The 25,748-nt window shown below is 49.6% G+C and overlaps 2 protein-coding genes across 4 annotated transcripts in view; one reads left to right on the top strand and one right to left on the bottom strand.

The window, feature by feature from the left end:
- Positions 1-1,398, bottom strand: part of COPA (COPI coat complex subunit alpha) — a 32,662-nt gene extending 31,264 nt beyond the window's left edge. The window contains exons 1-2 of the mRNA XM_073323416.1: positions 1,244-1,398; positions 232-345 (exon numbers count right to left, since the gene is read on the bottom strand). Coding sequence (XP_073179517.1) covers positions 232-345; positions 1,244-1,283 — 154 coding nt within the window. The 5' untranslated portion in view covers positions 1,284-1,398. The remainder of the gene's footprint in view (positions 1-231; positions 346-1,243) is intronic.
- A 79-nt stretch (positions 1,399-1,477) lies between these two features.
- On the top strand, positions 1,478-25,441 carry NCSTN (nicastrin). Of its 3 annotated transcripts, XM_073322494.1 has the most exons (18): positions 1,478-1,642; positions 3,587-3,625; positions 3,896-4,000; positions 6,441-6,564; positions 7,474-7,592; positions 8,726-8,871; positions 10,082-10,232; positions 11,340-11,449; positions 12,993-13,145; positions 15,246-15,350; positions 15,607-15,684; positions 16,622-16,791; positions 18,857-18,959; positions 19,205-19,300; positions 20,514-20,601; positions 20,738-20,892; positions 21,762-21,974; positions 24,704-25,441. In XM_073322494.1, the coding sequence occupies exons 1-18, from the start codon at positions 1,543-1,545 to the stop codon at positions 24,824-24,826; spliced, it is 2,178 nt and encodes a 725-aa protein (XP_073178595.1). In that variant the 5' UTR covers positions 1,478-1,542; the 3' UTR covers positions 24,827-25,441. The 3 variants fall into 3 exon arrangements, with proteins under 3 accessions (XP_073178595.1, XP_073178594.1, XP_073178593.1); XM_073322493.1 differs by lacking the exon at positions 3,587-3,625 and having other exon boundaries at positions 11,343-11,449; XM_073322492.1 differs by lacking the exon at positions 3,587-3,625 and having other exon boundaries at positions 1,479-1,642.
- The last annotated feature ends 307 nt before the right edge of the window (positions 25,442-25,748 follow it).

The raw sequence follows: 25,748 nt of genomic DNA on the forward strand, positions 1-25,748 counted from the left end.
GCTCTGTGAAGTATTTCCCCTATTTTACAGCTGGAAAAGCATGTTCAAGAAGTAAGCGGTTTGCCCATGATCACACATGGAGTCTGTGGCACTGTTAGGACCTGAAGCCAGACCTCTTGCGGCTCAATCTAGTGCTTCAACCAAAAATCCATCCTTCCTCCTCTCAAGGACACTCCATTTTCTGCAACGAGCCCTCTGCTTTCGACTCTTTCAGACTCCAAACTTACTCACCATCATGCTCATCAAATTTGTCAATAAGGGTGCACATCCGGTAATCCCACAGCTGGATCACTCCATTGTGCAAACTCGTTAGGATCCAGGGCCGCTTCGGGTGAAAGCTGAGCCCTAAAGAGAGAGACGCAGAGAAGCACAGTGGTCAAGTTTTCAGTTAAATTCAATCTCTGAAGACACCGAGGAAGTGAAAGAGGTCAGCATTTTCCAAAAAGAAGGGCTTTTTAAGGTGCCAGAAGTTGGATACCCAAAACTACTAGCACCTTAAAGACTAACAGATTTATTTGGGCATATGCTTTCGCGGGAAAACAAAAAACAAACCCGCTTCTTCAGTTGCGCCTGAAGTCTTTTAAGGCGCCACCGGACTCCTCGTTGTTTTTGTGGATACAGACTAACACGGCTGCCCCTCTGATACTTGGCACCAGGCAAGGCACAAAACTACCGGCCACTTTCAGAAACCTTAGCCCCAGTCCCCCAGCGCAGAGCACGCGGCTTTCCACTCATACGCAATTCACGGCTTTTTTTTTTTTTTTTTTAAAAACGGTGCGGTAAGTGTCTAAACCTGTATTAATAAACTGACAGCGGCATGGCATCTTTTGTATTTGACCATCAGCTGCGGGGGGTGGGGTGGGGGGGGGGTTGCAATTAGCACTTTTTGACAACAGCCGCAAAGCCAGAGACGACAATAGGAGCGTCTCCAGCAAGCCAGAAGAATAACCCAGGCCAGCATTCAGAGGAGGGCTCTTCCCAACCCAAAACGGGGGGGGGGGATTATTTACTTGGGGGGGGGTCCCAGTGTCGACAGCCCCATAACCCCGGGTTAGACACTGGGTCGGGGGGGGGAGGGGAGGTGCCAAGGGGGAGACTGGGGCACAGGGCGGGAGGGCAGGTGAAGGGTTTGGGGGGGCAGAGCACGGGGCAGGACAGGAAGTGGGGGCCGCGGGGGGGGGGCAGGTGGGGGAGGGGCGGTGAACGCGGATCGGGGGGGGGAGGGGCTGGAGGGCCTCGGTACCTTTCACCCGGGCCGACTTGGTCTCGAACTTAGTCAGCATCGCGCCCCCCGGCTCCGGCTCCGGCTCCGGCCCCGACCCGCCGCCCGGACTCGCCCCTCAGCCGCGAGCCTCCACGTCGGCCCCGGAACCGCCCCGCTGCCGCCGGCCGCTTCCGCTTCCGCTTCCGCCCGGGAACCATAGAGCGGGAGGCCTCCGCAGGCCAGAGAGGCGCTCCCGGCGTGTGCGCGCGCACGCGCAGAGGGCCCCGGCCCGGCCCGGCCCGGCCCACCCCGAGCGGGAAGCGGAAGCCGCGGGGAAGATGGCGGCCGGGGCCGGCTGGAGAATGGGAGCCGCGGAGCGAGGGGGCCGGGGGGCGGAGACCCTGTTCCGTGGGCTCCTCTTCTGCGTGCTGGGCTGCGGTGAGACTCGCTCCCCCTGGGGGGCTGTGGGGGGGCGGCGGGGCCCCTCCCCCTGGGGGGCTGTGGGGGGGCGGCGCTGGGGCCCCTCCCCCTGGGGGACTGTGGGGGGGCGGCGCTGGGGCCCCTTCTCCTGGGGGACTGTGGGGGGGCGGCGCTGGGGCCCCTCCCCCTGGGGGACTGTGGGGGGGCGGCGCTGGGGCCCCTTCTCCTGGGGGGGGTGGCTGGACGGCGGGCCCCCTCCCCCTGGGATGGTAGGCGGGGTGGTGGGGCCCCTCCCCCGGGAGCTGGGGGGGCGGCTGGACCCCCTTCTCCTGGGGGGGCGGCTGGACAGCGGGGTCCCTCCCTGGAAGCTGGGGGGGCGGGACCCCTTCTCGGGGGGGCGGCTGGATGGTGGGGCACCCTGGGGGGTGGCAGGCGGGGCGGTGGGGTCCCTCCCCGGGAGCTCTGGGGGGCGGGGCCCCTCCCCCTGGGGGGCGGGGCCCCTCCCCCATGGGCTAGGTGGGGGGCGGCGGGGCCCCTCCCCCATGGGCTAGGTGGGGGGCGGCGGCAGGCGGGCAGAGGAGCGGAGGGTTGATACAGCCCTTGCAGGGGATGGTGGCGTCTCTGTCGAGGCGTGGGACGCTCAAGCCCGGAGTCGGGTCTGCCCAGGGCTGGCCTGTTGGGGGGCCGGGGGGGGGGGTGCAGATAGCGTCTGTAGAAGGACTGCGGCTAAACAAGTTTCTCTCTTGATGGGGGAAGGTAAAGTCAGCAGCAGGCTGGTGATGCTCCTGTCCTGGCAGGCTGGGAATGTGTTGCTGCACAGCTTAGTTGCGCTGGCATTTCTTCCCACTGGCCGAGAGCTCCCCCAGGCCTGGTGCTAAAAGGTGCGGGGTGGGCACCCTGTGTGCGGTGACGGGCATTACTGAGCTGTCTGCCGGTTTGCTGCTACGACGATGCTGAACCCGCACTAGTGTTTTGTGGCTGGCTTTTTGTTTGGGTAAAACGAACAGCGACTGTGGGAGCTTCTATCCCATATCATCCTTCCTTCCACGTGCTGCATTCGCTTAGTGTGCACGTTAAAGTCAATCAATTTTATTTTGAGATGCTAGATTCCAGTGTTGTGGAAATAATCCTAATTTGCATATCATTTAATTGGGGAGATGTTGGGGTTTTTTTTTAATAGCGTGTTTCGTATTAAATTTCACTCTGAAATATGGCAGTATATAGAAAATAATGAAATAGGGTATCCTATGCTTATGTGTGGCATTATTACCAAATCTCTAATATTTGTGCAATTTGCAAAGACAATACACCATTTATGTATCCGCTAAAAGTGATGCTGATCATCAGTTCTGTCACTTACTCAGAATTAGGAATACCCAGATAAAAGATTGAGTAAATAGCAAAGCCACAGAGATGTGTTGAGATGCTTACTGGATAGACTACTGGACTGGGATTCTATTCCCGGGTCTGCCCTTGCCTGCAGGTGGCCTGGAGCAGGTCACTTTGCCCCTCTCACCTCAGTTTCCCCATCAGGAAAATGGGGATAATGATACTGACCTTTGGAAAGTGCTATGTAAACGCTAAGGATTGTTGTTGCTATAATAAAAATCACAGTCCATACTTAGCGCTTAGTATCTTCGAAAATATTATGCAAACATTGTTCCTCACAGCCCCCCTGTCAGAAAAGTTACTATTACACATGTTTTTCAGACAGGGAGACCGAGGCACACAGAAGTGATGTGGCCTTGCATGAGGTCTCTTATTGAGTGTGTGTCAGAGCTGGGATTAGAACCCACACGTTCCTGATCCTGTGTATGGACCACGAAGATCAATCTACCCTCATTTTAACTGTTGGGTCAGAGATGATTGTCGGACCACAGAACTGAGAATTGACTTCTTTATTCTGCTGCGTTTCTAAATTGGTTCATGTTGCATATAGCATCTTTCATCCAAACTTTACAGAGCTCCACCCACAGCTGAAAAGCAGCATCTTCACGTTAGGTATGTGATAGCTTTTTAAACAGCGCGTATCAACAGTATGCCTCGGTGGGTGATAGGAAATGAAGAATACTTCAGTTAAAACTGCAAGGGAATTTACAGGGAAGTGAATTATTCAGTTGGTATTTAGCAGAGAGTCTAGGAATTACTTTAGTCAGGTGCCTTTAATTTTCACCCAGAAGGCAACGAGACCTAGATGAAATTGAATTTGTTCCTGTTACAGAACCCAATGTGACCTCTTATTTATCCTGAATTTTGTTTCTTTTTCTTCAGGTTTCTGTTGGGGCAATTCTATAGAGAGGAAAATCTATATCCCCTTAAACAAGACTGCCCCGTGTGTTCGTCTTTTGAATGCCACTCATCAAATAGGCTGTCAGTGTAAGTGTTGTGAACGCTTATTTTACTTTAAGTTGAAGAGACAATCCCCTCTCTTTCACTAACTGAGAGAACATGCATCATTTTTGTGGCTTCTTCCTGAACTACTTTTAGTTTGTCAATGTCTTTCTGATAATGTAGTGCCAAAAAATGAAAGCTGTATATTCCAGGTGTGATCGCACTAGAGCAGAGGTGGGCAAACTATGGCGCGCGAGCCACATCTGGCCCGTGGGACCATCCTGCCCAGCCCTTGAGCTCACGGCCAGGGAGGCTAGTCTGCGGCCCCTCCCCTGCTGTCCCCCCCACCCCGAAGCCTCACCTCGCCACGCTGCTAGTGCTCTGGCCCGCCACTTCTGCCTGGCAGCATGGCTGCGGGGCTGCAAGCTCCTGCCGCTCTGAGCGTCATGATAAGAGGGCAGGGAGTGGGGGGATTGGATAAGAGGCTCTCGGGGGGGGCGGTTGGATGGGGTGGAGGTTATGGGGGGGCGATCAGGGGACGGGGAATGGGGGCGTTGGATAGGTGTGGGAGTCCCGGGGGTGGGGGGCTGTCAGGGTGTTTGGATAGGGGACAGGGACTAGGGGGTGTTGGATAGAGAGTGGGGTCCCAGGGGGCATTTAGGGGCGAGGATACCCCGGGAGAGGGTGGTCAGGGGACAAGGAGCAGGGGGGCTTGGAGGTTCTGAGGGGGAAGGGGCGGATTGGGGCTGGGGCCAGGCTGTTTGGGGAGACACAGACTTCCCTACCTGGCCCTCCATCCAGTTTTGCAGCCGCGATATGGCCCTTGGGCCAAAAAGTTTGCCCACCCCTGCACCAGAGCCATATGAGATGCGCTATCACTTCACTGCTCCCTGGTATTCCCAACCCCACGCACTTCAGAAATCCTGAGGTTGCTTTAAAATCATGAAATTAAGGCTTGCAATAAAATGGTGAGAGTTGGCAACACTGCCCAAAATTGCTTTGATCTTTCTTGGTGCCAAGTCCTATCGCATTCATATGTAATTAGCTTAATATCCATGAGAGGATAGTAGGAGATTTCCTGTTATTTAAATAGTTAGATTTCACCAGGGCTCAAAAGTTTCCTTAATATCCTCCCAAAACCAAGGAGCCATGTGCACTGACCTGTCCCTCTATAATGTAGGCCTCTCATTGTGAAATTTCTTTATATTGTTTTCTGTAATGTCGTTTTTGTGTCAGTTTTCTTGACTTTTATACAGTTACTAATAAACCACAGCATGTTTAGTTACTTCGGTAAGGCGACATGCCTAACATGCGGCTGGCCAGTCACGTGTCTTTGGTTCCAGGGTGCGTGTAATCAATTAAGCATCCTCCCTTTCACGTGCTTTCCTCTGTCTAGAGTATTGTTTTAAAACTCTCCATGGGCTGTGGTTTTAGTTTGTTTTTAATTTTGTTGGTTTGTTGTACTACTGAGGTTTGCGGGTTGTTGGGATGACAGAGAAGGAGCACTGATCTAATAAAATTCCTTCGCTGCTATAGATACTGTGCAGAAAGGGTTTCCTGTGAGTCAGCATTTTGTTAATTTGTAGTTGGGTCTCATTGTGTGTCCTCAGAGTGAACCACGTTCCAACATGGACCCTGTCAGCAGCAGTTAAAGGCCAGAACAACTGCACATGGCCTTCTACTCTAGTGTAGCAGGTGCTCCAACTTTCTCATATAACAATGTGAGCCACCTCTTAATACAGATTGTTTTACGGGCACCTCCCTTCCCAATCCCATAATACTCCTGTGACAACTACTGCAATTGCTGACCAGGAAATGTGATCACCTCTGTGTATTTTTAGCTGTCTCTGATGCAATAAGTGCTTTGGAAAATGTTAAGCACGCTGTTTTCTTTTGCTTCTCATTTGATTCCTGCCCCGATCTGTCCTGCTCCGCTCTCCCCCTGCATATGGCTTCTCTGCTGCTGGACCCCTCCTGTCTCACTGCACATGCTTCCCTTCTCCCTGTGCTTCTCCAGATGTACTCTCAGCTGATATGTTCCCTTCTTTCCTTCTCTTCTGGACCTTCCCCACTTGCTGGTGGCTGGCATCTCCTGTTTCCTCCTCGTACTTCCATCTCAGTGCCTCATTTCCCCTGTATACAGTGAGGTTCATACTCAACATCCTCCTTCATCCCCCAAGAGGCAGGTGATGTTTAATTCATTGATATACCTAAAGTACTTCAAAATCTTTAGATAAAATCTGCTTTAAAAAGGCAAATGATTATTATGATTATCTCTTAAACAACTCTTTCAGCCTGATTCATCTAAAAGACAACTGTGTTTTTTAGTTGTTGGTCATCTCTTAGCTGAACTGTACAAGTCAGTCGCTCCTTCCCTCTAATCCCATATGTTGGTCTTTCTTTCTCTGAAGTGCACAGAAAGTGTACAGCTGTGAGGGAAATGGATTTTGGTGAACCATGGACCATTCTGTCTTTCTCTCTGCAGCTTCCATGAATGGAGACACAGGAGTAATCCATGTGGTGGAGAAGGACCAGGACCTGAAATGGGTGCTTACTGATGGACCTCATCCCCCGTACATGGTACTGCTAGAGGGAGGGCTTTTCACCAGGTAAGGAGCTACGGTTAATCGCCTCTTCTCTGCCGAGGCAACGTGAGCCCAAATTGCAAACACAGGGGCCCTAAATTCAGTGGCCACATTTGCCATTTGGGCACTCGGAACAAGCTCCTGTGTGTGTTTGAGCAGCCAAATCTGGAATTCTGAATTCACTTGAGATGGGTGCTTGGGAATTGGTTCTGAAAGGCCTGGTTTTTTGGCAGTGCTGTACCTCTGAAGCACCCTTTGTAGGCTGCAGAACACCACTGAAAACCAGACCCTTGTGCCTACTTTTAGAAAAGTAAATTGGAAAACTAGATTGAGTGTTCTTCATGTATACTGGTACCTGTACCTGTCAGTGCCTCAACAGACAGCTTAGTAGTTGGAGCACGATTCCTGGGTTCTCTCCTGGCTCTGCTAATGACTGTGTCTGTTTCCCCATCTATAAAATGCAAATAACTATCTCACAGCGGTTTGGTACAGCTTATGGAATGGTTTTTGGTTTGTGATACTTTTACTGGTGCTTGGCCTAAACCAGTGGTTCTCAAACTGTGAGTTGGGACCCCAAAGTGGGTCGTGACCCCTTTTTAATGGGGTCACCAGGGCTGTCATTAGACTTGCTGGAGTCCAGGGTTGAAGTCAAAACCCAGGCCCCACTGCCCAGGGCCAAAGCTGAAGCCTGAGGGCATCAGCCCTGGGTAGCGAAGCTCAGGTTACAGGCCCCCCTCCTGGGGCTGAAGCCCTTGGGGTGGTGGGGCTCAGGTTTCGGTCCCCCCTCCTGGGGTCATGTAGTAATTTTTTTTTTCATCAGAAGGGGGTCTCAGTGCAATAAAGTTTGAGAACCCCTGGCCTAAATCTTTCCCTGTGGTAAGATTGCCAGGGAATCTGGGGGGCTGTTTCATCCATATTCTCTCTTTGTTCCAGGGAGCTGATGCTGCAGCTGAAGGGATCTTCACGAGTTTCTGGGTTGGCTGTGGCCATCTCCAAACCCATCCCTGCACAAGGATTCTCCCCTGGCTTAAAATGCCCAAATGATGGGTTTGGTAAGGAAACATTAAGCCCTTAGTTTGGCTCAGGAGGGGGTGATCAGAGTAGGAAGTGTTTTGCAAAAGACTGACAACCTGGAGCTTTACGCTTGCTCTGGGATTGTGTGTGAATTATTGCTTTACAATTTAGGCTCATTAACATTCTGCAGGTGTAACCAGTTTGTGCTGGAATCTTGTCAGATTTCACAAGGGTTGGGTTGGGGTCAGTATGCAAATGGGAGACCTTCAAAGGAACACCTGAGGTGCTCTAGAAAGTGATGTTAGTGATTCACTAAGGGTTTTCTTCCTTGCATCATGCAGACTGACCTGGTCTCTCTGCAAGTTCCTCTTTCAGATGAGGGATAAAACTCATTCTGACCACCTGTGGTCATTAAAAGGTCTTGTGGCTCTCTTTATAGTATTGCACTTTTAATCCCAGTGTCCTGGCCAAATTCCAGCCCTCTTAATTCCATTCTACCTCCCTATGTTCCCCCTGCAGGCTCATTTGGGTATTCACTGTCTGCCCTAACACACCACTGTGTGCTGCTAACCCACTGCTGTGCTCCACCTCAGAGGTGGCTGCAGGTTGGTGGTGGGTGAAGTGATGCTATACTATGTATAGATTGTACAGCACTTTGCGATGCCTTGCAATGAAAGGTGCTGTAGAAACACACAAGGTGAGTTTGGTCTGTTGGCATTTCTCATACCATCACCTTCATGCTGTTCGCACAGCACGTAGGTGTTACGATGACTGGCGCTTTATAAACGCTTCGAGGCGCTTCCAGCACATGATGGAGCGCGGAAAATGGTGTGAGTGTCTCTCTTTCAAAGTACAGTATTTCTCTGTGTGCATCTCCCACTCTCTCAGCATGTGATAAATGCTCATTATGTGCTTCTGCCAACCTCTTGGCATGTGATGGCTTTGCATGTGCCTATCTATCGTTCTCTTCACATGGCAGTGCTCTGTCTCTTCTGTTTTCCCCGCATGTGGCAACTGAATCCATCTCTCTCTTTTTTTTTTCCGGCTGGTTTCTTAGCCTGTGGTGGTGGTCTCTCTGTTCCTGCTGCAGTTTGCTCAGCGGTCCCTGCCTTTCCAACGCTTTGCGCCGTTCCCTCAATGATTTGACCCGCCTGTTTCTCCATGCCCGCAGGTGTCTATTCCAATGATTACGGCCCTCAGTATGCTCATTGCAACTGGACTATGTGGAATCCTCTCGGGAATGGGCTTGCTTATGAGGATTTCAATTTCCCCATCTTTCTACTTGACGATGCCAACGAGACTCAAGTTATTAAGCAGGTACTATATCTTAACACAGGGGTGGGCAAAATTTTTGGCCCGAGGGCCACATCTGGGTATGAAAATTGTATGGCGGGCCCTGAATGCTCTCCAAATTGGGGGTTGGGGTGCGGGAGGGGGTGAGGGCTCTGAGGTGGGTCTGGGGATGAGGGATTGGGGGTGCAGGAGGGTGCTCTGGACTGGGACCAAGGGGCTCAGAGGGCAGGAGGGGGATCAGGGCTAGGGGTGCAGACTCTGGGCAGTGATTACCTCAAGCAGCTCCTGGAAGCAACGGCATGTCCCCGCTCTGGCTCCTGTGTGGCCAGGCAGCTCTGTGCACTGCTCTGTCCACAGGCGCCGCCCCTGCAGCCCATTGGCTGGGCTGTAGGGGCAGTGTATGGGGTAGGGGCTGCGTAGGAGCCAGAGGGGGGACATGCTACTGCTTCCGGGAGTCGCGCAGAGCCACGGGAGCCACGGCACGTGCGGAGTGGGGCAAGCCCTGGACCCCACTCCTTGGTGGGACCTAAGGGCCGGATTAATACGTCTGAAGGGCCGGATGTGGCCCCCGGGCCGTAGTTTGCCCACCCCTGCCTTAACACCTGCAGAGGGGAGTCTAGCTGTGCCACTTCGGTAGGGAAATAGTTTCTTCCACACTAACTTATGCTCATCTGAGCTGCCAACTTCCCAAATTAGTAAAATTTTGCAGGTGGGTTCGGGGAAACAGGCCATTTGTATGTAAGGTTAAAATTTGGAACCAGTTAAGAGTCTTCATTTGATAGGGGAATCTTGGTTTAAAATCTATTCTGTGCTTGTGTACCCATCTGTAAAAAGGAGAGTAGGGGTCTGATACTTACCCAACTGTGTAAAGTGCTTTGAGATCTTCAAGTAAAAGATGCTGTGTAAGGGGAAAGTATTACGTGGAAAGACTTATTTCTCTGATTTTATTATTTATATTGTGGTAGTGCGCCCTACCTGTGCTAGGCATTGTACATACGGTAAGTGGCAGTCCCTGCCCCAAGGAGCTTACAATCTAAATAGACAAGATAGACAAAGGGTGGGAGGGGAAGCAGGCACAGGGAGGGGAAGTGAAATGATTTGCCCAAGGTCTCACAGCTAGTCAGTTACAGAACGGGGACTAAAACCCAGGCCTCCTGAGTCCCAGTGCTGCGTCCTATCCGCTAGACCACTCTGCCGTATAAGAGTGAGGTATTTATTTATATTTCTGTCTCAGTGCTACCAAGACCATAACCTCCCGCAGAATGGCTCTGTCCCGGAGTACCCTTTGTGCGCGATGCAGCTTTTCGCCCACATGCATGCTGTCACCAACACGGTTACCTGCATGAGACGGAGCTCCCTCCAGACCGCCTTCAGTCTCAACCCAGGTGAGTGCACTCCTAGCAGGATGGGGTGGGGACTGGTGGTGGGAATTCGAGTGGGACGTGGTGTGTGCATTAGAAAGAGGAAACTCAACCCATAGCTTTATACAATACAGCCCAGAACCACTCTGATCTTTAACGTCCGAGGAGTGGTCTGTGGTCACAACACGTTCTGTAAGGAAGGCAGCATCCAAGCCAAACTACTGCCTGCTGGGACCTGTAGTCACCACAGACCATGCCTCTGTGCTAAAGGGGACTGTTGCTGCAGTCTGAGTATTTATTTAGAGGACATGTGGTCCTAGCAAATAGCCCGTTTGGCCCTTGGTTGAGGAAAGTGGTTCTGTTGAATTAAGGTCTCTCGAATTCCTTCTTAGCTATGGGTTTGGAGTGATGGCACTAGCCTCCATCCCAGTGCATAGCCCAAGAACCTGCCAGGCTATTGAGACTTAAATATGCAAAACACAAGAACAATGTGCAGTTAATTTCCTTAATCAAATGCTTTTGTGACCTCAAAGCAGCGGACCAGCTTTGAGAACCACTGATGTAGGGTATATATTGTTCATTTTGCTGAGCTAATATGGAAGCAATATTTCTTATGTTCTTGTGAACTATTTTTTATTATAACACCGCTATAGCACAATTAATAATAGCAGTGGTACCCAAAAGGCATTTCATTACATATTTTTACAGTTTCCTCCCTGTAATGTAAATAGTTTTCAGTTAAAGCAATGAGACACCCTGGGGTCCCGAAGTCCATAGTCTACAGCACAGGACATCCATGAGAAAGGGAGATAAGGGATGAGAAGGGACCTAATGCCTGCTAAGTATATTACTGGGATTGACTTGTTTGGGGATGGTGGGGTGAATAGACAAAATGGTAGAGGAGCAGTGAACACACAGGGTGACATTGGGGTCAAAACGAAATCCATGGGAATTTTGTCATTGATTTCAGTGGGGTCAGGATTTCACCCCGATCACTAGAAAGGGGCCTGGTAGTGTTGGATCAGTTGGTAAGCTATGAACCTCCCAAACTGGCCAAAGAACAGCTTCAGTTCCTTGTTCTTTCTGCTGTCAGAGTTCCTGCTCTTAAACCGTATTGTTTCTGCTTCCTAGAAGAAGTCTGCGACGCTCTGTCTGATTATAATGTGTGGAGCACGCTGAAACCCATCAATACCTCCAGCAAAATAGACCTTATGGATGAAGTCATCATCGTTGCTACTCGAGTAGGTGGTGATGCCTAATTTTTCTGGGCTGCAGTGCAAGGGAAGGTTTTCTAGGGGAGTTGTGCCTTTATGGACTGCCCATCTTATATGCATCAAGTCTTCCTTCCTGTAATCCAGATCTCCTACCTTAAATCTTGCTGACTAGCTGTGGTTGGTATCATTCTGCAGGTAGGAGCCATTATTCAGGTGCCAGCGGTGTCTACTGGTTAATGTAGGGGCTGAGAACGTTGGAACTCCTGGGTTTTATTTCTGGATCTGCCTCTGACTTGCTGCATGATTCTGGGCAAGCTACTCACTCTGTTTTCCTCTCGTAAAATGATGATAAATGTACCTACCTCACAAAGATATTGCAAAGGTTGAATTGTTTCCAAAATGCTTTGTGATGCAAGGGTCTAGTGTACTCCAGGCCTTCTTACTCATTGATTCATAGAGTCTAAGGCCAGAAGGAACCACCAGATCATCTACTCTGGCCTCCTGTATAAGACAGGCCATTAAATTTCACCCATTTCTCCTGGCTTGAGGCCAATACCTTGCTTGGCTAAAGAATATCTTCCAAAAAGGCATCCAGTCTGGATTTGAAGATGAAGAACCCACCACTTCCCTTGGTAGTTTGTTACAGTGGTTAATCACCCTTGCTGTTAAAAATCTGAGCCTTATTTCTAATTGTAATTTGTCTGGCTTTAGCATCCAGCTGTTGGTTCTTGTTCTGCCTTTTGCTGCTAGATTAAAGAGCCCTTTAGTACCCAGGATTTTCTCCCCATGAAGGCATTTATTTATACACTCGAATCTAATCATCATCAAGTTATACTGTAATGTCCAAAAAACCAATCAACTCTCTATTCTTTAAAGAATGGATATTGTTCTATGGATCTTCATAACTGAATGATGGGGGAGGCCAGATTAGTGAATACCTGGCACTCTTATGATGGTTTTCTTCCATTGATCTCAAAGCACTTTACTAAGATAGGATGAGTACGATTAGCCCATTTTGACAGGTGTTGTGGGGAGGGGGGCTGAGTCATATAGGTGATAGGTCCAGGGTTTTGCAGTGAGTCAGTGACAGAGCTGGGAATAGAACCTAGGTCTCCTTGTTCCCAGTCTGCTGCCTTATCCGCTGGACCGCCCTGCAGTTGGTGAATACCCTGTTTTTCCACCCCTGCAGATGAGAGAGTAGAACTCGCTGGGTCATCAGGTTTAATGGCCACAGTCTAGCCTATAGTGAACATCAGTTGAACCATTAATAGCACATCACAGTGGGCATGTGCCTCTTACAAGAGATCCAGGCCTGGAATACGAGTATGTGCTGCGGGCTAGGAGTGAGATGCATTGGCACAGCTGCACATGAGGCTCCAGGACTGGTAGAGCTATGGGAGCATGTTAAGATTCTCTGGCAGAGCAAGTTGCTTTTGTGCTTCAAGGGTGGATTCAGTTTGCGGGTGAAGGTTCTGGCTGTGTCTTATCGAGTTCTTCCGTCTACCAGTCACCCTGTATTAGTTTCTGTCTGTGTACATGTGTTCCTCATTCCTCCCACTTGTGCTCACAGATTGACAGCCACTCGTTCTTCTGGAATGTAGCCCCAGGGGCAGAGAGTGCTGTTGCCTCCTTCGTGACCCACTTGGCGGCTGCTGAAGCCCTCCATAAAGTGCCAGGTGTTCAGACGCTACCAAGGAACATCATGTTCACCTTCTTCCAAGGGGTAAGATCTTCATCTCCTCCTCACTTGTCTTGGGCAAGCAATCTGCTCCCCATCCACTCTGCCCTTTCAGTAGCAGCTCCACAGATGCTGGTAGACCTCTATGCGTCTGCACCTGCCTTGTGCCAAGCCAAGAGATCCCTCCTCCAACCCAAGCCCTATCCCGCAAAGGGGAGAGGTTCAGAGAATATGGAGTTCCTTCTGAGGGAACTGCACAAAAGCTACTAACGAATGGGGCCTGCACTTTCTAGGGGCGTCCCCGCTAAACTGTTGCAGCTGAGGGAGCAAAAGAGAGTCTCTCTCTTCATCCTGGTGCAAAATAGTTTCTTTGCAAACCTAGAGCCTGGGTGCCTTGGTTCTTCATATTCATATTCCCTTAAGCCGATGCAACCTCTCCCCGAGGCATTTGTAGCCTATCCTGACGTGGTGATGGACCCAATGAATGAACGGGTCTCTTGTATCTCTAATTTCTCACCCGCACCTTCCAGGCTTCTTTAGACCTGTACCCTGCCATCAGGATAAGTTACAACTTTGCCAGTGTAAATCTTCAAATGAAATCAGGTGAGACCAGATTAAAAATATATGTGCTGTCTGCAGTGCAGTGCGAGCACGGAGCAGTGGCTCTGGCAGCTGTGTTAAGCCAGGGTTAACTCTTGGGAGCAGGAAGGAGAGTAATGGTTAGCAGCTGATGTTCCCCTCCAGGCATGTGCAGCGATGGATGGCCTCCTTTGGGTAGCTCTGTGAAGCTAGCGCCCACGGTCCTGTGGAGTGACCATGTGACACCCCCAGCTTGGGAATCTATAGTCAGTCCTTCCCTAAGAGTTGTGCTTGGAGCGGTGGATTGGACAGTCTCTGTGTACCATGTAGAGGAGGTAGGGAGAGTTGTCAGGTTCCACTGTACAGGAGCTTTGGGAAAGGGTTGTCTAATGGCAGCCTGATTTCTGCCTGCCGTTCCCTGGGGAGATGGTAGGAATGCCCTTACCTATAGACACCCCCAGGATACCTTCTGCCTCTCAAAATGGGTGTTCATCTCTGTCTTGCACACTCCCCTTATGAGATGGCAGGATCCCCTGATTTCCTGTTGCAGGCCCCCCTCCCCCCCCCCCGCCATCCCAGAGGGGTGGAAAGAAGTTGGAATGCCCTACCCTGATTTGTGCCCACGCTCTAGTATTCAGAGTCTCACGGGAGATGGTATGATCTAGTAGTTGGGGTTAATAACTAGTGTTAACATTGTGATTCAGAGGAGCAAAACAGTGGAAAATAAGGACATCTAACTCATTGGTTTGTCGCGAGCCATTGCAGGCCTGTCGGATCCATACGGGAGGTGGCATTTAGATACCACAATGATGTGCAGAGGCTGTTGGGGCTTTGCGCCCATGCATCTCCCATTAACTGTAATGGAGCATGAGGCACGTGGGGCCAGAGTTAGGGCTTCTCGACACATAGCGTTCTCCCTGGTTTTGGAATAAGAGCACCTGCGTGTGGAGTGAATCCAGGCTAGATCATCAGCAGTAACTCCATGGGTAGAGAAGCCTTTTCAAAGGCTTTTAGGCACCAAAAGGTGCAGAAAGGAGACTGGTGGGATTTGCATAAGTGGCTAAGCTGATTAGGCACCCAGCTCCCATGGCTCTCTGTGGGCTCAAGGCACCTATCTGCATCTTGAGGTGCCTAAATACCCTTGTCAGTCTGGCCCATAGAGCCTGTTCACGCATGTTACAGAGAGGCAGAGTTTATGCTGCTTTCTGCCGCTGCTGGATCAGTGTCCTTCAGTCCTCACATAGAAACAGAGATGCGGGGTGGAGATTTCCTTGGATTTGGTGGAATTCATTAACCACTCTGGATGTTGTTATAGGCCCATTCCTGCCATCAGGGCCTGTATCCCTGACTCATAAGGAGACAACAAAGAGCCTTTTAATTTGGAGGAAGAGGGGTTGGAATGCCCCAGTCTTCACCAAATGGCAGAATTTTCAGAAACACACAAGGGGAGGAGTTAATTCCAGATTCTCTCTTCTTCTCCACGTCCTCCTCTCCAACGCTGGTTAGGATTGAGCTCATTAACCATCCAAATGCCTATGGTTCATGCATGAACTTGTTCCATCACAGGAGACCTTTGATTACATTGGCAGCTCGCGAATGGTATATGACATGGAAAATGACAAGTTTCCCGTCCGGCTGGACAACATTCATTCCTTCCTGGAGCTGAGTCAGGTGCGAGACAAGTTTTCTGCCTGTCTCTTGGTGACAGTTCAGTTGGGCTTTTCCCAGCCAGCCCTTGCCCTTGTTCCTCCCCTTTGGTCTCTTTGTGATTACCCATGTGGTGGTCGCTCTAGCTCCCATAGTCTGTTTTGTCTCTCCGGGGGAGTTTTTGGTGATTTCCCTCTGCACCAAGCTCTAAAAAAGGCAAGCATTGTAAAATCCAGATGGGTCAGCAGTGTGTGTTGACAAGCGGCTTGTTCTCTTGCAGGTGGCTTTACGGAACTCTTCTGTTCTTTGGGTGCACACAGACCCTGTCTCTCAGAGGAATGAATCTATTCAAACACAGGTAATGAAACTCTCCCTTCTGCACAGAGGACAATCTGAGTCCCTGTGCTTGCTCTGTGTTTCCAGCTGCACGGAGATGCCTAGACACGCAATGGAAAGGAAAAGCCACTTATACACTGCAGGGGAAAAATCCCCAGAGCACAGCTTCATCAGAACAGAGAGGCTTCTCTGCAGTTGCATCTCTCCACTGACACCGGGCCCCATTGCTGGGCAAAGGGCCAGATCCTCGCCCCACTGTTTTTTGAAGAGGGCATGGCATTGGCATAGGCATGTCTGACTCCTTCCATTGATTTTGCTGACCCCCCCGATGACCTGTTGATAGCGTCAGAGGTGGTGGGAGGGAGGCGGGAGGTCTCTTAGTTCTGAGTCGCTCTCCATAGCCTCTTTAGTTTCCTAGATATTTAACAGCCGCTTTCATCCCAGAGGAGCCCACTGGGCCTTTTTAACTTCTCTGACCCCTGATATGCAACCATCTCTGGAATGGAATGAAATGAGCAGCACAACATAGCTCATGGCATAGTGAAAAATTCTATATTCAGCTGATACCATGAGGGAATTTAAGGAAACAGAATGAAATTTCACAATGTGGTAAAATCATAGGGCCACTGCCTTGACTAGCAGAAAGTGCCGTGAGACCTTGAACAATCACGAGAGGTCAGGACCTTGCTCCATCTTTCTACTTAGACTGCACCTCATGTACTGCTGCGCTCCCTAGCATCATTGACTCAGCAAAAAGAATCCTCTGCTGAATTACTGCTGCTTCTGCAGCACTTGGGTTCGTGACAGTCTCCCCTCCAAGTACTACCCTGCCCTGACCCTGCTTAGGATGAGATCTGACATGATCCCAGCCCAAAGCGGTTCAGCTCCAGGCCATTTGCGTTAGCTGTGACCAAACACTGAGCATAGAGCATTCCTAACTCCTCTCTCACCTTTTTCAGGTTAAAACCCTGCTGGAAGCTCTGATCAACAGCAGCATGAGTGCCAATGTGACTCTACAGGAGGTTAGGCAGTCTCAGCCTCTCCCGCCTTCTTCCTTCCAGCGCTTTCTGAAGGCCAGGGGCATCCCTGGGGTGGTCCTGGCTGATCATCGCACTTCCTTCCAGAACAGGTATGGGGAGCAATGCTATCTCCGTTGTGTCTATGAGGGGTGTGTGGAGAGCAGGTGGTTTCACATGGGATGTGACTGTCTTCCTGTCTGGTGTTGAAACTCTAATAGCAAAATAAAATCTTAGTGTTGCTTAACAGCCCTGCAGACTGAAGGCTGCTAGTCACGAAAGCTTCCCCCACATCACACCACCCATGTGCCAAAACCTGGACCAGGTACAAGGGGGAAGTTCAGGCTCCTTTGCTCTTTAGCCTCTGTGCTGAAACTGATAAGAAGGGGGTCGTTGTGATGAGGACACCTGTTTGCTAGGAGCTGGACTCAGTGTCTTCCTCTCCCTTCCTCACAACTCATGTCAAAGTGGCCCCAAACAGCTGAGACTTCGGATCCCAAGACCGTGCTGAATTTGACATGGTGAACTAGAGGAGGGGCAGTTTGAGACACAGATTAGGGCAGAAATTCTCCAGGGTCTAGAAACCCAGAGAATTGTAGATGACGTGGTTTGACTTGGAGCACCAGGTCTCATGATGGTAGCCAAAGTGACTTACCGAGAATGGCAGAGCCAGGATTCCTAGCTCCAGTCCAGTGGCTGCAGCCTGGCATGCCGCTTTGTAGCGTAAGGATTCCCGGGATGCATTGCATTTTCTAGTAGAAACCCAAACACCTGACTCCCTCTGCAGTCCATGGTAAAGAAACTCAGGTGTGTCCACTCTGACCGCAGCCAGCATCTGCCCCCATGAGGCTGGAGCCTCCTGTCTCCAACACTGTGTGGGGTTGGGGGCACTATCAAAGCTTAGCAAACACGGATGCAAAACCGTTTCCAGGGAGGTGCCCAGCTCGGAAGGCTACATAGACTCCATTTCCAGTGGTAGCCAGCAGAGGGCAGCTCAGCCTCCCAGAACATCCCACCTTGGGGGTACGCTGCCTACCATACAAGCAGTGTGGTGGATGGAGGACAGAGGGGAGTGGGGGGAGCAACCATGTGCCATGTAATTGAACAGGCGCAACATAATTATCCTGACAAGCGAAAAAAATCCAGTTTTGTACAGAAAACGTTCCCCGCAGCTGGCTGGGAGCCAGAGGTGAGCAAATGGCAGCTGAGCGTGTCTGAGCCTCATCTGCTCTTCCAGAAGCTGCTGTTTTTTTTTAATATATCTTTCTATTTGTGGTGGCAGGGGCCCCAGGCAGTGGAAGAGGCTCTTCCATTTACCCCACCTGACCCCCTCGTGGCATGTTCCATGAGCATCCTCTCCCGAGGGGCATTGGAGAGTGGAGGGATGGAAGTGGGGAGGGAATTGCTTGTGACTCGTACCCAGCCCATCATTCCAGGTTGCGCCTCTCCCCTCATGCCTACCCCTTCCTCTGATCTGTCACGCCGTCTCTGCAGACAGCCAGGGGAAGCAGCCACCTTCCAAACTCCGGAGCAGCACAGCTCTGGGAGCGCTGAAGAATTTTGGAGAGAAGGGTAGTGCATCTCGTCCTTCCAATTCTTCTTCACTCTTGGGAAATTGCTTTCAGTGTTCCCATCCAACCTGGAAGCACAGACCATTGTGCTGGGCTTTTCGCCCAGTCCTCGATTCAGCTGTGCACTGCTGCTGCAGATGTCTTGATGCTAGACTGTCACAAAGTTAACTTGGAATCTCTCGGACCTTTCAGTGCAGGGAAGTCAATAGGTCCGGTTGGAGAAAGGAACTAGGAATCGGCACTTCTGGGTTCTGTTCCCACTTTCACCGCTAACTTGTGGCCTCGTGTATAGTTTCCCTGCTCTGTGCCTCAGTTTCTCCATCCACGTAACGGGTGCGGTAACGCCTACCCAACTGAGGTTTAATCACTGCTCGTCAGTTGCGTTGAGATCCTCAGATGGGAGAAGTGGTGCAAGGCCCAAAGATAATTATAAAGCCTCATTAAATGGTTTAAGGAGTGCGTGGGAGGCCAGCGCTCTGGCAAAGCTGCGACTCCACTCCCTGGGGACCCCTCCCAATGTCTGCTTCAGGCATGGACCGAATTGAATTCCGTGTCCTGTGATTTCTTTCCGCCCCCTTCCCCAATCCTGTTTCCCTTCCTCTTTCAGATATTACCAGAGCATGTATGACACAGCAGAGAACATCCTGATGAAATATCCTGAGGGGCTTAGCCCTGAGGAGACCCTGGACTATGTCACTGACACAGCTAAGGTTTCTGTAAAACGCTATCTCTGCCCATTGCTTGCAGGGGGGTGGAGACTTGGAGGTGGCTGGGATCTGGGTGATGGGTTCTCTGCCCATTGCTGGGGTGCTTTCTACTGGGCTGGTGGCATTAGGCACTTAGATATGAATGTGCTATAAATGCTTTGATGGATGTGTGGGGACTGGCTGGCTCTCCTTCCCTGTTTTACTGGGCCTGCCTGTCTTGATTAACACAGAGCCCTCTTTCCTTGCAGTCCCTGGCAGAAGTAGCCACAGTAGTCGCCCGTGCTCTCTACCAGCTTGCGGGGGGAACCGGCAACACCTCTGCTATTCAGGCAGATCCAAGAACGGTACGAGCAGATGGGAGCCAGTCCCTGGCATCCATGCTGATCTCTCACGTATTTCCCTTCTGTCTCTGTTTATGTGTGTTTACACGGCATGCTGGCCTGTCTGTCTCCCTATGTGCCTGCCTCCCTCTCCCTTTCTCCACCATAGCTGAATGACTAGCACTTTACCCTTCTCTAGTGCCTCCCATCAGATCCCAGTGTCTTACACAAGCCCCCAGCAAAACAGAACAATATTTATCCTTGTTATGCAGAGTTGGGGGTGGAATGGGGGGAACTGATGCACAGATGGGTCATGCAAGCAGTTGGTGGCAAAGCTGGGGATGAAACCCAGAACTCTCAACTCCCAGCCCTTCACTTTAGGTACTAGATCATCCGCCCTCCCAGAACTGCAAATGGAACCCGGGTATCCTGGCCCCCAGCCTTGTGCTTCTGCCATTAGATCACATTCCCACAACTGAGAATGGAACACAGAAGTCCTGGCTCCCAGCCCTGTGCTTTTAGCCGCTAGATCGTAGAAATGAAGGACTGGAAGGGACCTTGACAGGTCATCTTGTCCAGTCCCCTGTGCTGAGGCAGGACTAAGTATTATCTAGACCAGTGCTACTCAAAGTGGTGGTCCGGTCTGCGAGCCATCAGCTGCCGGTCTGCGCACACATTGGGGAAAAAAAATTGCCGGTCCCCCACATCAGATAGCTCGAGAAGCACTGCTTTAGACCATCCCTGACAAGTGTTTGTCTAACCTGTTCTTAAAATACCCCAGCGACAGAGATTCCACAACCTCCCTAGGTAATTTTGTTCCAATGCTTAACTACCCTGACAGTAAGAAGTTTTCCTAAAGTCGAAGCTAAATCTACCTTGCTGCAATTTAAGCTCATTGCTTCTTGTCCTGTCCTCAGTGGTTAAGGAGAACAATTTGTTGCTCTCCTTTTTATAACAACCTTTTATGTACTTGAACACTGTTATGTCCCCCCTCAGTCTTCTCTTCTCCCAACTAAACAGACCCAGTGTTTTCAGCCTTTCCTCATAGGTGATGTTTTCTAGCCCTTTTATCATTTTTGTTATTTTCCTCTGGACTTTCTCTAATTTGTCCACATCTTTTCCAATTGTGGTGCCCAGAATGGGACAAAGTACTCCAGCTGAAGCCTTATGCTGGTGTACTTCCTGATTTGTCTTGTAAAGTTGAATGTGGATGAACCCATTTCCATCTCACTTTCAGGTCTCCAGAATGCTCTATGGGTTTCTGATTAAAACTAACAACTCCTGGTTCCAGTCCATCATTAAACAGGACCTGAAAGGACTCTTGGGTAAGCATGGTCTGGGGAAGAATTCAGAGCCAGCTTAAACCTTGATATGTCACCTGGGAACTTTCTAAAGTTCTGTGGTAACCTCTTTGGCATCTGGCTTTCTCCCTGCCAATCCTGTTTTCTCTGACTCTCCCAGGTGATGAACTTCCCCAGCACTACATTGCAGTTACCACACTGGTGAACACCACCCAGCTAGTGCAGTATGTTCTGGCCAATCTCACGGGCACGGTTGTCAATTTCACCAAGGAGGAGTGCCTGAACCCTGAAAAAACACCCAACCCCGAGAAGGAAGTAAGTTGCCATCTGAGTAGAATGAGGGTGGGGGATAGGAACAGAAACACTGGGCTAGTGAACTCCACTGACGTCCCTGCGATGAATTGGTCTCACTTTCGCCTCTCTGAAGAAAGTTGGATGGAAAAATTTCCTTCTGTCCTGAACAAGACATGGGAGAGATGAGGAAAGTCCTCCTCCTTCATAGAGACGTCCCAGCTGCATCCTAGTGCCCGAGGCAGGAGAAGCTTCAGAGGGAGTGCTCCTTTAAAGTGAGTACAGCTGGGATGGCAGCATGGGTCACAGATGCATAAGTCTGAGGGTGCTTTGAATGTCCAATATACTGCCTGTGAATTATGCCATTATGCCATGGAATTGAGTCTCATGTCAACACAGGCATTGGCAGTGCAAGCATCCACCACCAGTGGGCCTCTACCCAGTCCTGGTGTCAGGGTCTTTCGTTCTTTGGCCAGTCAGTCTCTCTAACTTCTACAGAGACTCATAAAACTGAGACCTTGGCTACTCCCGGGCATCAAAGATCTCATGATGCCTTCGACAAGAGATGGGGCGTTAGCCCTGAGGTCCTGGATAAACTCTAGCTTGTGAATTACGTTCTGCCAACATAAATTCCCCTGCAGTTTCAGCTGGACACAGGACTGTCACTCCCAGTCCTCAGCTGTTGTACACTGTTGTGTGTAGTTAAACAGAACCCACACTCCACCTCAGAGAGAGCCACTTTTCAGCAGTGGGTGAAGCGAACCTCATACAGTCAGTACAATCAGTAAAGCCTGTTATGATCCCAGAGAGCAAGTGAGGTTCCAGGAAAACGGGTCCTGATGGTTTTTTGCTAGTGCCCTGTTGGGTCTCACTCCCCAGCGTTCTCTTTGCAGATGTACGTTTATACGTGGGTGCAGGGTTCCAGGGACGCAAACTCAACGTCGCGAGTTCCCTTCTGTGTCCAGTCAACTGTCCGTCTAACCAAGGCCGCCTCTCCTGCCTTCGAGCTGAAGCAGTGGGGATCCACAGAATACTCCACATGGACAGAGAGCCGCTGGAAGGATATCCGCGCCCGCATATTTCTCGTAGCCAGCAAGGAGCTAGAGGTGAGTTGGTGTCTCTCCAAACACTCGAAGATGATGTTGAGTATAGATTTTAATGTCTCCTGGCAAGCTTTGAAACACATGCTGTGACCAGGTTTTATGACACCTTGTGCTATCCTCCTATCAGATCTCAACAGCTAAGCAGGGTTGGGCTTGGTCAACCCTTAGGAGACCCTCTACAGAAATCCAGGGTGTGGCAAAAAGTGGCAGCAGTGATGAAATGGATGCTTTTCCCCAAAGTAATTTCTGAACCAACAGCCTAATATGGTGAGAGGGGTTCTGACCATTTTTGGTGACTAAAGAACTTGGGACACTTTGCAAGACTGAAGGCTTTAACTGTAGTCTTCTGGTGAAATTCCAACAAGGATAATTCCATTCAGTTCCCCAACGTAGTTTAACTAGAGGCCATGTTAGTCTTCAGTTCTCCCCTAAACAGCTGCATAATGATGCTTCATGCTCTTAAACTGCTCTGAGCTCCCTCCCAACTTAAAATGAAGGTGCATCCTGTATATTGTGTGTTGGATTATGCATGTAAAATGCTTTGGGATGCTCTGAGCTGACAGGGCCCTGTATAAATTTAAGAATATTCTGTACATTAACCATTTGTCTTGCTAAAACATGTATAATCAGAGCTCTGATTGCTCAGTGATTTTGCCTGTGTGGAATTGTGCTGCATGAGCTCTTCTTCCTTTTAAAAACAAAAATTCTAGCCCTTATGATGAAGGAAAGCCTTCCAGACATGATGCAAGTGTGAATGAAGTGCCGTCTCTTGGATCTGTAGATAGCCGGGGGAGGGGGGAGCTGAAACATCCTAGTGGGATGTTAACTTTGAATCCTGATAGTTACAATTTAAATGTCACCATTAACTCCACCTTAATTAAATGTAATCATATAAATAAAGGCTGTATCATGTGTGTGCAAAAAGAAGGAAAAGCCAGAATTCAACCTGTCTTTCGAGTGCTTGATTTTGCAATCCTAATGTGTTTGGTGTATTTCTGAAATGGAATTTATTTTGATTTTGCCCAGTACGAAAGCCAGCCATGGCTCAGGTGCCTTTATAAGAAAATCCAGGGATCAAATACAAATCAATACATTATCCGATGTTTCAATTAAAAGCAGAGAATCAGTCAACAAAATTCTTTCAGCAACCTTCCAGTGGCTACATTGATGTTTAGCTACCAGCCAAATAAGGGTTAATTTTGAGATGGCTTTTGAACTGTGGGCCTACTTTGGAGCTCTCTGGTAGGCTGTTAGTGATGTCATACCCCTGTCTCTAAACCCTGTGAATGTACAGACCTGACTCTCATCGTCATGTGTGTTACAGCAATAAGTCACCCAGGGGCTGGGCATGCATGTCGGGGCAGTTGCTGCGCTTCTTGGGTTGTTACTCAGCGGGTGGTTACTCAGTCTGTGTTCGCAAAAAGAAAAGGAGGACTTGTGGCACCTTAGAGACTAACCAATTTATTTGAGCATAAGCTTTCGTGAGCTACAGCTCACTTCATATGCGATGAAGTGAGCTGTAGCTCACGAAAGCTTATGCTCAAATAAATTGGTTAGTCTCTAAGGTGCCACAAGTCCTCCTTTTCTTTTTGCGAACACAGACTAACACGGCTGTTACTCTGAAACCTGTCAGTCTGTGTTGTGCCTCTTAACTCCACCCCAGGCAAGTGTAACTCCCTGCCTGCCATGTCTCAACCCTTAAATATCCAGCACAAGAAATGCAAAGCTAGCGAGGGAGCTAGCTAGCGACATAGGAGCTAACGAGCTGGGTGCTCAGTTACACGAAGGTTCCTTTATGACCCTGTGACAGTATAAAGGTGCCTTGGTTTAAATGAGAACCAGGCGCAGTGACTCTGGCTTTGCCACTGGTAGGTGTTTATACAGGAAGAGCAGCCCATTATAGGACCTTAGGAATGGATAATAAGCTCTGCAAGGGCAAAGGATTGATGCCCAGTTATATGTATTTATCTGCTGAAATAAAGAACTAATAAACTGACCAGTTAATTTCTCTGCTTTCTTAAAAAGGCATCAAATAAGAAAGGAGATAAGTGTATAAATAACGAATAGTAAAGATAAGGTGGACAGGGAGCTTCTGCTTTTCCTGTCTGATGGTACAAGAATAAGGGGACATTCAATGAAATGAAAATACACCAGATTCAGAATCAATAAAAGGAATTTTTTTCCCCACACAACACTTAGCCTGTGTAACTCTCTGCCACTGGATGTAGTTGAGGCCAAGGTTCAAAGCGGGATTGGACGTGTCTGAGGATAAAATAGTGAATCAAATACACATTTTGGAAGAGCTATTAAACCTCATGCTCGGAGCTTAAACCAATCTCTAACAATTAGGAATTAGAAGAAAAGCTAATGTGGGGAGCAGTTTATCCCACGTCTACCTAATGCAAGGTCTGTTCTCTCTTTCTCTGAAGCATAATGCTGGCCACTGTCAGACTCAGGGTACAAAAAGCTGGGTGGAACATGGGATCTGGTCCAGTCTGGCAATTCCTTTGTTCCTCTGGTTTTAGATTCTAAACTCCTTGGGCAGAGACCCACTCTTTAGCACCTAGAACAGTGGAGTCTGGATCCTTGATTTGAGACCCCTAGGAGTCACCACAATACAATACTGAGTCTCTGCTGAGATGCTTCGGCATCCAGGAGCCTTTACAAAGTGAGTCCGTCATTCTGTATTTGTAACCACACCATTACATGTTTCCTTTCTTGTCCCCACCTAGATAATCACACTGGTCGTGGGCATCGCCATTCTGATCCTCTCTCTCCTCGCAACCTACTTCATCAATGCCAAAGCGCACGTGCTTTTCAGTAGCCCTGGGGATGCTGGGGCCGTGGCTTATTGAGTGCTTCCCGTGGGTTCAGAAACCCCAGCACTTGGATTACAACTGTTCTGACTAAAACTGGTTGGCTGACACTGGAATGTCTCTGCCTTGATAGGGACACAGGTGGATCGCTCCATGATTTCCAAGGGTGAGCCCAAGAAACGGAGCCCAGAAGCAGAAGAAACTCCCCCAAAAAACTGTGTTGACCAAGTCCTAAAGAGATCATGTTGCTTTAAAGTTTCCAAGGGCCTTGAATCTTTGACCTCCCTTTTGGGCAACTCTGAAGAGGGTCAGTACTGGATGCTACCAGCATCCAACTACCATGGATGTGTTTCCAGAATGCGGGTGGGTGTGGAGCGCATGAAGGGAAGGCCTCTCTGGGACATACATGGATGGCAGATTTCTTTGCTCTCTCGGAGCCTTGGTTGTACCTCTTTTATCTGGATTAGCTGAAGAATTGTCTGACAGCTGCTGTGAATCTATGTAAATTACAGTGCGGACAAGGGAAGGTGTGTTGAAAAAATGATTAGATGTCAGATCTCCCTTTTTAATAGTGCAATATTTGGGAGGCGGTAGGGTTGTACATATATAAATAGCTTGGCTTAATTAAAAAAAAAATCACTACTTACAAACTAATCCTTTGCTCCCACTGCCTTTCTCCACTGCTGCTTCTTATAGGACCAAGGAACTCTGGGGAATGTAGTCCATTGGATGTTGCCATGTCTGTTGCTCGTGGGAGAAGTGGAACTTGTCGGATATTTACTTTCCTCACAACAAAGCTTTTCTCTCCTTTTATAATAGGCCGAAGGACGAGAGAGCTATGTCCGGAGATTGGGCTGGGAGTTGTTACCCTTGTCTCTTTAGAATGTCAGGCTTTCGGGGGCTGGGATTGTCTGCTACTCTGTTTATATGGCGCCTAGCACAATGGATCCCCAATCTTGAT

The sequence above is a fragment of the Lepidochelys kempii genome, chromosome 24, assembly GCF_965140265.1.
Source record: "Lepidochelys kempii isolate rLepKem1 chromosome 24, rLepKem1.hap2, whole genome shotgun sequence".
Classification (NCBI taxonomy): domain Eukaryota; kingdom Metazoa; phylum Chordata; order Testudines; family Cheloniidae; genus Lepidochelys; species Lepidochelys kempii.

Coding starts and splice junctions, on each gene's coding strand:
- NCSTN (XM_073322494.1), top strand. CDS start 1,543: ATGGCGGCCGGGGCCGGCTGGAGAATGGGAGCCGCGGAGCGAGGGGGC. Junction 13,146..15,245: donor TGTTCACCTTCTTCCAAGGG/GTAAGATCTTCA, acceptor GTTCCATCACAG/GAGACCTTTGATTACATTGG. Junction 18,960..19,204: donor ATGTCACTGACACAGCTAAG/GTTTCTGTAAAA, acceptor CTTTCCTTGCAG/TCCCTGGCAGAAGTAGCCAC.